At 39.9% G+C, this 13,444-nt stretch overlaps 1 protein-coding gene across 2 annotated transcripts in view; it reads right to left on the bottom strand.

Moving 5' to 3' along the window:
• Window positions 1-2,541, bottom strand: part of LOC121322963 (YEATS domain-containing protein 2-like) — a 57,310-nt gene extending 54,769 nt beyond the window's left edge. For both annotated transcript variants that reach the window (XM_041263624.1, XM_041263625.1), the window contains exons 1-3: window positions 2,290-2,541; window positions 872-992; window positions 452-549 (exon numbers count right to left, since the gene is read on the bottom strand). In XM_041263624.1, coding sequence (XP_041119558.1) covers window positions 452-549; window positions 872-971 — 198 coding nt within the window. In that variant the 5' untranslated portion in view covers window positions 972-992; window positions 2,290-2,541. The remainder of the gene's footprint in view (window positions 1-451; window positions 550-871; window positions 993-2,289) is intronic.
• Window positions 2,542-13,444: the final 10,903 nt, after the last annotated feature.

Here is a 13,444-nt window from a genome sequence, read left to right as displayed (position 1 = left end):
TGAAACGGCCATGACCAAGTGAATGGGGAGTGTGGATAAGTCTTGCATGCGTCTGCTGGTTTACCATGAAAGCCATTTTATGTAATAGGGATCTTAAACTCCTGGCTCCTGATAATTTAATTCAATGCCGGACCAAAGACATTTACAAAATACCGGCACAGGGTGCCTTCAGAAGTTCATCTCACTGAAGCAAAGCAAAGCAAAGCCTCTTAAAGTCAGTTCTGTCTGTGCTTTCTTTTTTACTTAGTTATCACATTTAACAGTTTTTTTTTTCCCCTCAGATGCCAAGTGAACTGTTGGACAACCTAACCTAACACGAAGTGTAAGAAAGGGAAACCATCGTGATTTACATATTTTTATTTAACAAGGACAAATGGGAAAGCTGACAACAGAGTCGTCTCCCTACTATCTTGATTATCTATCTATAACAAAGTAATTAGTTGCACGCTACCTGCACAATAACTTCGATCTCATGTTCTTTATTTTTCATCTCAATTGAAAATTGATCCTTAATGATGGCTTCGATCTTCTGTATGGTGGCATCTCGGGCTGTGCAAGCAAACAGGTCATAGTTAACAAAGCTTGACAGCATTGGCCAAACAAAGAGTGATGATATGAGACCGAGTGATGACATGTAGAGAGAGAGAGAGAGAGAGAGAGAGAGAGAGAGAGAGAGAGAGAGAGAGTAATGTGTACAATGAAAGTGCATGGCATTTCAACTTGAATATAATGAAAACTGAAATACGTTGAAATTCAATTCAATCCTATCCCTAAAACTGTTAACCAAAAACTATGGTACATGCCTTTCTCAAACTGACATTGCTGTTGTAGTTGCTTTATCAATAGATCATAGTTAATAAATGTAACGTACCATTCTGCTCAACCACTTTGTGCCTTTTGTTCTGATGCACAACAGAAATGTCTTCATAATCAGGGTCTTTGTCTTCAATTCTTCTTTTGATGCCTGACATCCTCTAGAATTTATACACTTTCTGTAACAATAAAGGTTGAACGTAAATATTCCAGCTGTAACTTATTTTAGGATTTTGCTTTGTTTACTTAAATGACTGTGGTCCCATAAGGTTTTAGAAGAGCTTTAATTTCTTTGAGGCTACATGTAGTTTCTGGAGCATGTCTATTTGGCTCAGGGACTGACAAGGGGGTGGAAGTTAAAATTAAATTTTGAGGGGTTGTAAACAATCTGGACTGTAAACAAAATAGATTTCTGATAATCCTCAATTTCCTAATTTCTGTACATTATAAATGTCATGTTTTGTGTGGTTTATCAATTCCTTATATCCTCAAGGCTATGAGTAAGGAGGGGGGGAAACATATTAGTGTTTCGCTGTGCATCACTGACCTGCTTCCCCACTACTGCTCCCTGAATAATTCAGTCATACACAACACACGTGATATTTAACATCATTTAAATATTAGGAAAATTACTGTGATAGAAGTATCCCTTAAGTATCCAAGATGAATGAGAATTACATACATATATAATTTACTTATACAGCAGCTTCTGTCACCCCTTCCCAGATATATTGATGCACATACTCTGCAGGCTTTTTGGGAGGCTTTTCCACTATTGAGTTTGGAATGCACCGGTTGTTGCATCGTTTTTGTTTTGTTTTGTTTTTGCTGTTGTTCTGGTAACTTTTGGGAAAGTGCCGACTTTTTTTCAAACGATTGGTCATAGCTGGATTCAGATTTTTTTTAAGTTGGTGTCCTATTCATTTATAAATAACAATAATTATCGGTACCGTTACTAAAGCGAGCAAAGTATTAACCAATGTAAACGACTGTGTTATTAATTAATACTTTAAACTAAAATAAACTAAATGAGTACACGTTGTTATAAACAGGCAGCGAAAATGATGTCCGGAATCAATCAGGAATGCCAAGTTCGTGCCATGGCACGCGCTTTAACCTTTTCGTTTATTTTTAATTAAACGAGTTACCTACCCAGCACTCTAAACATGTAAAATTAATAACCCAGCAATTCAAACAAACAAAATCTGATTTTATATCAAACCACACCTCCTTTATTTTGCTGTAGTCTAGCTTTGTTAACACAGTACCTAACTCGGGTACCCTCATCAATCGAGCACCCCGAAAGCCTGCGGCCTGAAGTTTTGGAGCCTCCATGATACCCAGGCAGGTTGTTTATGCTTTACCAATAAAATAAACGTTACAATGGAACATGTTGGCACTAACTCTGCGCCACTTCTAGAGGTTTTTTGTTCATAAAAGTCCATATCGGTACCCCACAAAGCGAGGCTCTCCTACCTGCTAGACCGGGCGTCTGCGACGAGAAGTTGCAAAGCAAAATGGGAATATATCACGTCCTTAGTTTCCAGGTGGGTGAAAGCCGGTTGTGAGGCAGATTTTTTGTAATGTGGTTACACGATATACAGCCTTGTACGTATATGGAAATGTGCAGCAGATTTGGGATAAAGGCAATGCTTTCTTCTGATGCTACTTCCAACGCCATGTAATAGCAAAAGAGCTAGGCCACGCACTATTCCTTCTGGACCAATAGAGGGTACCACACAGCACTAACAAACTCGAACTGGCACTGCAGCAAACTACCAAACCTGACAGTCCAACAGGTTGTTCTGATAACATAAGATAATTCAAAAAGTGTTTATTTTAAATTAATACAGTTCTTTACATTATTATGTTGGTGGCCAAACGCGACCTTTTTTATTTAAAATAGTTGGATGTATTTTAAAAAACACGTTCTATATTAATATTTACTATAACTAAAAAGAAGAAGCAGGGCCATTTCTTGCATTTTTGATAATATTGTTTTGAATTTTATTAATAATAACAGTAATATATATTTTTTTCACATTCAGCTATTCCCAAAACTTAGTGCCCCCCATACAGTTTTATTTTTGTTTTACAATGTTGCTGTGCTAAAACAGAGCTTAAAGGATGACATGTATACCCCCTCTTGCTGCAGTTACCTGTTTACTTCACAGTGACAGAGAGGCCAGCAAGCACAAGCTAGGTGGAATCTCGTGTTTTTGCATATACAAATACCCAATGTTTGTTTGTCTGCCTGGTTTCCTCAGTGCACTGCAAGCTAAACGATAGAAGAATATGGTACCCAAGAATCATGTTTTTTTCAACAATATCAGATGATATTGAACCAATCTGTAGGCAATCAACAGGCAGATGCACAACTTCAGCCCACCACCACCAGGGGGCCGCCTTTAATGGGCAACCTCTGCAACTGCTATACAGTATTACAGAGACCTCTGAAACTCAATCTCTGCTCTGCTAATGGATCCATGCTAGGATCTTCATCACTGGGCCCAAATTGTTGCCCTCCCAGAAATCTCCATCCAACACTGTTTGGTGGCTTGCAACCCTGCAAACAAGGATTTACAATCCCAAATCTCATACTTCTACAAAAATGGGAAATATCACTTTACAGAAATGTTGCTCCAGCCATGTGAATGCTGGCACCTGGCTGTATTGTTATTGCCAAGCGTGAAAGTGCCACATATCCAGTGGTTACTGTGAACTGGATTCCCTAGAAAGTTTTTTTGTTAGCTGTCTAAGAGATGGAATGGATCCAGATTCATATCAAAGCCTTTAAGGTTTCCTGTAATAAAAGCGTTGCAAAGTCTAATTCAGCACAGTAATGCCTAGAGAGGTATGGCAAACCATGGTAAACTATGGTCAATGCAAAGTGTAATCACTGAACTTAAGTTTATAGAAACTTTAGTTAGTTTTATTTTTTAAAGCATAAACATTGCTAAGGTTTTTTTTTTTTTTTTACTGATTGCTGAATAAAGAAAAGTTATTTAATTTCGAGTTTAGTTTGAGAAAGGGAACAGGGGTTGTGGCAGGTAATGGGGACAAAAGTCAAGAAAACAAAAGGATATACAGGCAAAATAAACCAGTCCTGCAAGAACGTGTCTTACGAGAGGAAAGAATTTTTAACCCCCTTTCAGAAAGCTGTAGAAAAAAATAAGCTGTGCGGAATTAAATACATTTTCTTAAGAAGCACTTCAGTTATCAGTTTAACGTATACACAATAGGCACTGTATATAAGCTTCTACTGTTAAGTTGTTGTTTTGAAATATATTTTCATCACTTTATTTACCAGTTCAGCTGCCACAGTTGATCCCTTTTACATTTCATTTTGAATACAATTTTATTAGCACCACTTCTTGACAAACGTTTCAAGTGAAAGAGAAACAGGGCAGGGAGCATTGGGTACTTGTGTGTGAACAAACATGGAGAAATTGATTATTTTGGCAAGATCCCTATAAAAGTTTCCCATAGTAAAAACATAGGAAAGTGTAATAAACATAGTGAAAGCATGGCAAGCACTGTAAAGCCCAAGGGAGGTATGGTACAGCATATTACAAAGCATGGCAAGACGTGATTAATTATGGCAAATGCACCGTATAACCATGGGGAATGCATGATAAAACAGCAAAATTACTGTGTGAATTTGCCATGGTGAACTTTAAAAAGTGGCTAAAACATTACAAAGCAATTTTTACTAAACAATAAGGAACTCAAGAAGATGTATGCAAGGGGTTTCAGTTATGACTGATATAATATATATATATATATATATATATATATAGATATATATATATATATATATATTATAATATATATACATGTGTGTGTGTGTGTATGTACACACAAATGTGTATGTATCCATGATGTGTCTGCCCTTATCCAGGGCAACTACAGTTACAAAATATTACATTATAGCTAAGAGTAGTTATATATTAAAAAGTAAAGTATATATACTGTATGTAGAGGTACCTTGGTGATTTGTTACTGTACAGTTTTGGAATTAAACACCTTTAAAGCAGTCATGTTTCAACATTTGTCAGAAATGGATATATGAATGCTGCCAATTAAATTAATTTAATTGTTGAGCTTTACATTTTTTTCGGCATATTTGATATGTGAGGGATAGCACAAGCAGACAGAGACTCAGAGACCAAAACTGCAGAGTGAAGTGTTGAAGCACGTATTTATTAAAAAAATAAAATAAAACAGAAACACAAAACAAACAGGCACAGGGCCAAACAACAGGTTTACACAAAAATACAAATCAAACAGAGTCAGCCCGAACAATGCCTTCGCTGACTTAAGAAAAGGCGGCGACTGCAGTAGTAGACCCTCGGGAGGTGACGGCTGGACCAGGCACTCACAATGTCGATGTGCTCCTGGCCTTTGCTGTGCACCCCTCAATAATCGACGCAGTGCCGGAGACAGCAGGGCTTCTCCCTCTGGCCCCGGAGACATCAGGTCCTTCTTGGACACATGGAGTGGCAACACCAGACTCTTTGGGCGGCACCCTCCCCCATCGCTTGTGCTCGGCAGCAGTGACTCAACCTGTTTCTCCTCCGCTTTTGTGGTGACTCACCCAGCCTTGGGTGGACAATCTGCTCCTCCTCCTCCTCATCCCAACATGGGAGGGAGAAGTTAGGTGATGTGTGCCCAACCTCTCCACAGGCGAAGCACCACTCTTTCCCCTTCAGGCAGGTAATGCAACCCCCTGGTGGCTGCTGTGACTCCTCTGCCCGGGGATCATCCTCCTTCTCTGGGAACGGGAAGCTGGCAACGGCGTGCCCATAGTACTTTTTAAGGAGGCACCATCCTCTTTGGTTCTCCCAGGCCTTGACAAAGGTGTCCAGATCCTGGTCCCACAAGGCTTGGGATGCAACAGGATCCATCAAGACCACAGTAGTCTCCTTAGCTGGGACTCTCTTCATTTGCTGTCTTTGTTTTCTCATTTTTCTTTTTTTCTCCTTAAAAAAACAAAAAAACTTACTTCTGCTCCGAATCTCCAAGTGGCATCATCCCACTTCTAAAACTATATGTGAGGGATAGCACAATTGGACAGAAACTCAGATAGCTGAAGCTTGTTTTGTGCAAGGATTTGTTGTGAAGTGTTTGTAGAGTTTTGTTCAAACCTTTTGTTTGTTGCTGTGTTTTTGTTTGGTTTCGTTTTGAAAATAATAAAGGAGCTCTAACCCAGAGTTGGGGCACTCTTCCAAGGGCATAGGCCTGGGGGGTGCACCACAATGTCATATTTACAAATTGAAATCCAGTTGTGATGAAACTTGATATTAATTAGCACAGGTGCATATATCTGTGTATGTCACATGTACACAATAATTATTACTTGGCATATCAGAAGTATATTCGAATATGTATACTGTATGTAGACTCATTCATGTCACAATGACATTTTTTCATGGTAGAACTGATTGCAATGGAATATATTGCCAATGGGTGGCTTGCAGAGAAATTCATTTTCTCATAGCTGCAAATTTGTATTTACAGTTGTGGTTGAGGATCAGTAAGACAAACAAATCACAGTGATATGTCATTGTGACAGAATGCAATGATTCTTGGTAGTAAATCTTCCTCCCGACCTGTCAGGGTGCTAAGCAGCAAGCACAGAGTACCTTGGACGGGCTGGCCCGACAGTACTTTCCCAGGGTTTAAGGGAAGTCGACAAGCTAGAAAGGGAGTGGAACTCCAGTGCATTAACTCATTGACCCGGAAGGGAAACGATGTGGCAGTTGCGAATTAGAGGGGCGGCAGCAGTCGTTTACCAAGGGGTCATGTGTGATGGCATAAAAGGGGACGGAGAGACGCAATCTGTTCCTTCGCTTTGGTTACAAGTAAATAACCCGGAAGGACCTGTACAGTATTATGATAACATATCACAAGGGTTTGTTTTGTTTTGTCTATAATTGTTGCTTGCTGTATTAATGGATGGCTAACACGTTCCAGAGCTGTCGTCAAGGGCCAGCACAAAAGCACTGCACTATTGTCATGCAATAAACTGTATTACCCACCACGAGCACTACAGCATGCAGCCAGGACTGGTGACCATGTTTGTACATTGTGGGAAAGATACTTGTGTTTATTATTTGTGACTGCAAACCCGTTGTTATTTACCGCGTGCACTACACATTGTTGTGTATTGCCGGGGATTATTACTTGGTCACCAGACCTGGATTGTTAAAAATAAAAATACTTCCAACTGGATTACAAATCTCTGTCTGTTGATTACACACTGCATCACTCCTGCATCTGTACACTGCAACCCACTTTACCACAGTGTGGCAGGATGGTCACAGTGCGCAGGTGCGTGGTGATGTCACAGACCAGGAAGAAGTGAGACAATACACAGACGTGGGGTTTTTGATGAAGCTGAGCGCTTGCTTACGCTACCATTTAATAAGTAAATAAACAGAAAATAAAAAGATTGTAACAAAAAACACAGGACACAGCACTTTACATCGAAAACAAAGAGAAAAACAAAACAGTGGACGAACGCTACACAAAACAAGTATGGTGCTGGTGCTTCCAGCACTCGTAACAATTGATCTTATATTTTACTTTACGTTTCTCCTCTCTCTCTCCCATTCTCCACTCCCGAACACACAACCCCGAGTGAGTGACAACATGCAGGTTTTATGCAGTTGTACGAGACTCGATTGCTAATCAATCATTTAATTGGAGTCTCGGTACAGCTGCACATGAATTTATTTAGTGCAATTCCCCATGCTCACATATTATTACATTTTACCTATATGTGAAGTGCTGTGCAATCCTCGTGCCTAAATACAAATATACATTTTAAACACTCATGATCGTAACCCATATTATATCCTGTGTACCAACTACAACACACCAACATTAGCACTATGTTTTTCTTTCTGCAGGGATTGATTTTATCCCGCAGAGGGACAATTTGACCGTGGCCTGAGTACCGACAACGATAATCAGGTCCACAGTAATACCAATGCCAGACCAATGCTTTCGCACTCACAGGTGCTCAAAAGAATAATGAAAACCAAAGGTGAAAGAAAAACGGAAAATAAAACACAGTAATAAAACTACTAAAATAAAAGTGCTGCTTATGCAATTTCCCCAATACCACTATGCTGGTCAGCTCGGGTCTGTCCTGCGCTTTGCTGTGCACTATACATTGCGGTGGCACAGAGTTCCCCTATCACTACACACATCCCCTTGGGTACGTAATCATATATTTAATAATCAGTTTATTTCAGGCTGGCTGTCTTCCTCAGCCGTGCTTGTCTGATTTTGGTCGTTCATTCCAACTACTGGCGTTCTCGGCCAGCGTCTCTATGTATTCTCAGTCATGGCCACCCGAATGCATAACCAAGCACAGTACTTATGGGCTGAGCAATCCACCAAGGCCTGCCTCTCAGCCACTCAGAGAGAGAGAAAGCCCACACACCTTCTTCCCCACCTCTCTGTGTCATCGCCATGACTGACAGGCAGATCTTACAAGGATGCCGCCCTCATCTTGCAGTACCACGCATGCGCCAGACAGTCAGTACAGGTCTCCCTGTTACAGCCCCATATATTTTTACATCTACCTCCAATATTATCTTGATTGTACAATTACTTGTAATTGACATGTGTCTGTTTTGGCGTTTCCAGGCTTATCTCAGCCTGGATTGGTAAATCTGTACCAGATCCTCAGTCCACAGACTTAACCAGGAATGTCCAGTATCACCACCTGTTGGAAAATGCCTGAAAAGCCACAATTATAACTAATAGAAAAAGAGCATATTAACTTCGCACAATCCACTTTGGAATAAAATCATTGTAAGTTTATAAACTTGTTAAGTAGGCCTTATCTTTTGTATTGGATCAAAGTAGGGCCTATTATGTTTAAGGCAGAGCAAGTGAACACATGTCTTCCTGAGAATGTTGATATGCTTATGGTATCGTAAGGATATCAACTTGCTCATCTGAGTAAGTTGGAGAGACTTACAGTGCAACAGAGTCCCATCTTGCACCACTGTCTAGCTCGACTGGCTACACTTACGAAACACTGTTGCCTTTGGCCACAGGTAAAATTATAATATGCATCGTGTTGTATAAGTATCACATGGTTTAGAGGTAGGGTTTAATTATACATTAGCATGGTATGTTTGCGGGGGAAATAACCATCATTAAGTGGAAGCTTTCTGAAATTCAGCCAAAGAAATCACTGAAACGTTATTCACTGTCACGGAACCAGCCTGTTTCATTATTATGAACTTTGTTTAAAACCTTTTTTTAAAAAAATATACATAATGTACATGACTTTGTCTGTTGCTGATAATGTACCATTTAACAGTTGTGGTACTCAAGGTTTAGGCAGAACAGACACATTACCAAAGTCTTATCGAATGGTTTCATGTAGTTGCACTGCAGTGGCAATGCAAAAGTTCTATACGAATAATATTATGAACCATTGCTACAACAGAACTCTTGGAATAGTTATTGTTTTGTTTGTTTGAAAATAATAAAGGCGCTCTGACCCACAGAGTTGGGGGACTCTTCCAAGGGCACAGGCCTGGGGGGTGCATCACATTACAAATTCAAATCCAGTTGTGATGAAAAATGACATTAATTAGCACAGGTGCATGTATCTGTGTATGTCACACGTACACAATAATTATTACTTTGTATATCAGAAGTATATTTGAATATATACACTGTATGTAGACCCCTTCCTGTCACAATGACATTTTTTGCAATGAACTGATTGCAATGGAACATATTGCCAATGGGTGGCTTGCAGAGAAATACATTTTCTCATAGCTCCAAATTTATATTTACAGCTGTGGCTGAGGATCAGTGACACAAGCAAGTTTACAAATCATGTTGTCACTGTAGTTCCATTCATTCAATGACTCATACCATTTTACTGCAGCTGCTCTTGTGCTTCTAATATCGTCCCTGGTAGAATTTTTGCCATGCCATTAATTAAAAGCCAGTCGAAACTTGCACAGAGCACAACCCTCCTGCCTTTTGTGCAGGCCTCTCAGGTCCACTGAAATCGCAGATGCATGACCATTGGTCTTGAGGAAGAGTATTTGAAGCCCAGCAGAGTTTGGCCCAGTCATTACTTAGAGAGGTGACCTCCAACAAATATGCTCTTTATAGTATGAAGTGGAGGACCTAGGTATCGTCAATGTCCCAGTATGGTATTCCTACATATTTTTGTTGATTAATAAAAAGTCAACAGACGCAGCTTTGTTATTGTAAGCAGGTGGTATTAAAGGAATCCATAATACGGGAAGCCCAATGGCTCTAAAGGATGTAATAGTTTAAAAGTGATGACAATTCTGGAGGAAAGAGGTGTAGACCCTAACAACAGAGATGGTAAATCACTTACTCAAGGTGAACCAACATGACACTGACTGCGTTATAGTGCAATCCTCTCACTGTAAACAGCTGGACTTGAGGCAGCTTTGAAAGGGCTGTGTAACTGTGGCTACACAGAACAAGTGGCATCTTTCCACATTCAGTCCTGGAAGATTTCAAAGTACAACACATAATGTTCTCTGTAATGCATTCCCCTTAGAACTCTTGATTCACAGATGTTTCAATGCATTGCAATGTTAACGCTTCCACAATTGAATTGCACACTGTACCAGGGCGAGCAGCCCTGTACAGTGTTTATTTTTAGAACGCGGTCCCCCCCTCTGCCCCTGTGTTATTTTGTATTTGTTTATTATTTGTTTACTTTATGGAGTTTATTTTGTGTATATATGACGGCGGAACGCCATGCATTTGTTTTTAAAAACCTTGCGGTAATGTGTGGCTGTTGGCTAGTGTTGTTAAACTAGCTGGCAGTCACAAAATGAATCAACTCGTGCAGATTGTGGCCGAGGGGTAACAGAATAATTACGAACTAGTTAAACTCCTCGGCCACGGTATTTAAGTCTTCAGCTCTCCTTGCTCTAGGTGGCGTGTTCGAGAGACGGAACGAGAGTGAGAGAGGAATTAAAAAAAAAAGAAACTTAAAGGATCCGTGCAGGCTACTGCTCAGCCGGACCTTAAGTGTTGTTATAGTGTTTGTGATTATTTTTGTTTAAATATTTATTTTCTGTGCTCTGTGAGCAGTGTTTGTTTTGTTACAATATTTTATTTATTTTTGTGTTTAATAAACGGCTCGCGCAACGTATCCCTTCTTGCACTGCAGTTACCTGCCTGTTTGTTATTCTTCCTCCTTCTGGCCTGACGTCACCACAACGCCATTTCCTGTCTCTCTCTCTCTCTCTCTCTCTCTCTCTCTCTCTCTCTCTCTCTCTCTCTCTCTCTCTCTCTCTCTCTCTCTCTCTTTCTCTCTCTCTCACACACACACACACATACACACACACAATTACACAGATATTTAAAGAGAGACTTCACATCTGACATCAGCATAATCCATATACTTACCTGTCAACCACAGAGCTTTCTCTTCAGTTGACATTCATTTGTGGTTTGCCTCCAGTCCTTCTCTTTCCAATCAATTGAATGGGCTGAGATGCCAAGCGATTCCGACTGGACAAGACACACCTATTTCCAAATCCATAACAATATGCCATGAGCTTTGTGTTTGTACCCATGAAGGCCGTACTGTCATTCTTTGGTCATTCGGTGTATAGTATACAGTATGAGCTTGGTCTTGCTATATCAGATAAACAATGGGACACATACAGTGCCTATAGTAAGTATTCACCCCCCCCTTGTTGTGTTACAAAGTGAAATCTTTATGCACTTAAATGGGATTTTTTTCCTTTGCTTTACACAACCTACTCAACACTTTGAAGAGGCAAGAGAATTTTTATTGTGAAACAGCATTTAATAAAAAAACTGAAATGTCTCAGTTAGATAAGTATTCATCCCCGAGTCAATACTTGGTAGAACCACCTTCAGCAGCAATTACAGCTGTGAGTCTTTTGGGGTAAGTCTCTACTAGGTTTGCACATCTGGATTATGCAATATTCGCCTATTATTCTTGGCAAAATTGTTCAAGTTATCAAGTTGGATGGGGATCGTTGGTGGACAGCAATCTTAAAGTCTTGCCACAGATTCTCAATCGGATTCAAGTCTGGGCTTTGGCTGTGCGCTTGGGGTCATTGTCCTACTGAAAGGTGAATGTCCTTAGGTCTTTTGCAGACTGAAGCAGGTTTTCCTCAAGGATTTGCCTGTATTTAGCTCCATCCATTTTGTCCTCTACCCTGACAAGCTTCTCAGTCCCTGCCGATGAAAAGCATACCCATAGCACTATGCTGTCACCACCATGCTTCACAGGAGGGATGGTGTTACCTGGGTGATGTACTGTGTTGGGTTTGCGCCAGACATAACGCTTTGCATTTAGGCCAAATACTTCCATTTTTGTTTCATCGGACCACAGAATCTTTTAGGACAGCCAGATTCTGGGAGGTGCCGTATACCTTCCACTTCTTAATGATCGACTTGACGGTGCTCCAAGGGATATTCAATGCCTTTGAAATCTTTTTATACCTCTCCCCTGATCTGTGCCTTTCCACAACTTTATCCTGGAGTTGTTTGAAAGCTCTTTGGTCTTCATGGTAGTATATTTGCTTCGAAGGCTCTACCCAACTGTGGGACCTTACAGAGATAGGTGTATTTAATCTGAAATCATGTGAACCACTTTTATTGCACACAGATGGACTCCATTTAACTTATTGTATGAATTCTGAAGGCAGTTGTTTGTTTAAATCAAAGAAAAAAAAAATCCCATTGAAATGCTTCAAGATTTCAGATTGTAACACAACAAATGGTGAAAACGTCCAAGGGGGGTGAATACTCCTTATAGGCACTGTACAATGTATCTGAAAGCCTTTTGTATTGAACTGGAATGTTCTTCTATAGAGCAGACCTAGTCACCTTGTAAAGCAGGGCTGCTTGGTGTGCAGGGCCAATCATACTGTCAGGATAGCACAGGTTTGTGTCCTGGCTGTGCAAAGTAACCAAGTTTCACTGGGTGTAATCACCTTGACAAATCATTATATATTTTTTTAATTTGAGCAGTGAATATGTGCAGTAAAAAACAATATGTGCATTACCAGATGTTAAATATTTCAAATAAGCAAAGAAAACCTGAATTTGAATACTGCACCCTGAACTGTCCCCTTTAGCGCAACCATATTATATATTGGTTTATCAAAGTGATGAAGATTTTAATAGCACTGGTAGGCTTGACACAACACATGCTCATATTAAATATAGGTCAATGTAAAGAAGACTTTTATCATACTTGGCAGTCTAAATTAGCTTCCTTGTCTGCTTTGAAATATCATATACAGCATTAGGTTAGACCGAGGCTTGACACTAAAAAAGGAAAAACAGATTCCAGGAACTGAGCTGCTCTCCCCAAAGGCATTTTGGAATTAGCTGTTGGTAAGGTAACGAAACGTGTTTACCTCCTGTATTAAAAACCTGTTTATTAAATATTGACCAAAAAAAGTCTCCAAAAGACTGTGGTTGTTTAGTCTAAGGGTGTATACTGCTGCTTGATTGTATTTGTATAAGATACTTGAGTATTTCTAAGCGATGAGTCAGTTCTACCCAAGCAATTTTTTGATCGGTCCTATAATAAGATTATAGGACAGGTCTACACGGG

Source organism: Polyodon spathula, chromosome 11 (genome assembly GCF_017654505.1).
Source record: "Polyodon spathula isolate WHYD16114869_AA chromosome 11, ASM1765450v1, whole genome shotgun sequence".
Classification (NCBI taxonomy): Eukaryota; Metazoa; Chordata; class Actinopteri; order Acipenseriformes; family Polyodontidae; genus Polyodon; species Polyodon spathula.
This window is presented reverse-complemented; position numbering and strand designations above follow the sequence as displayed.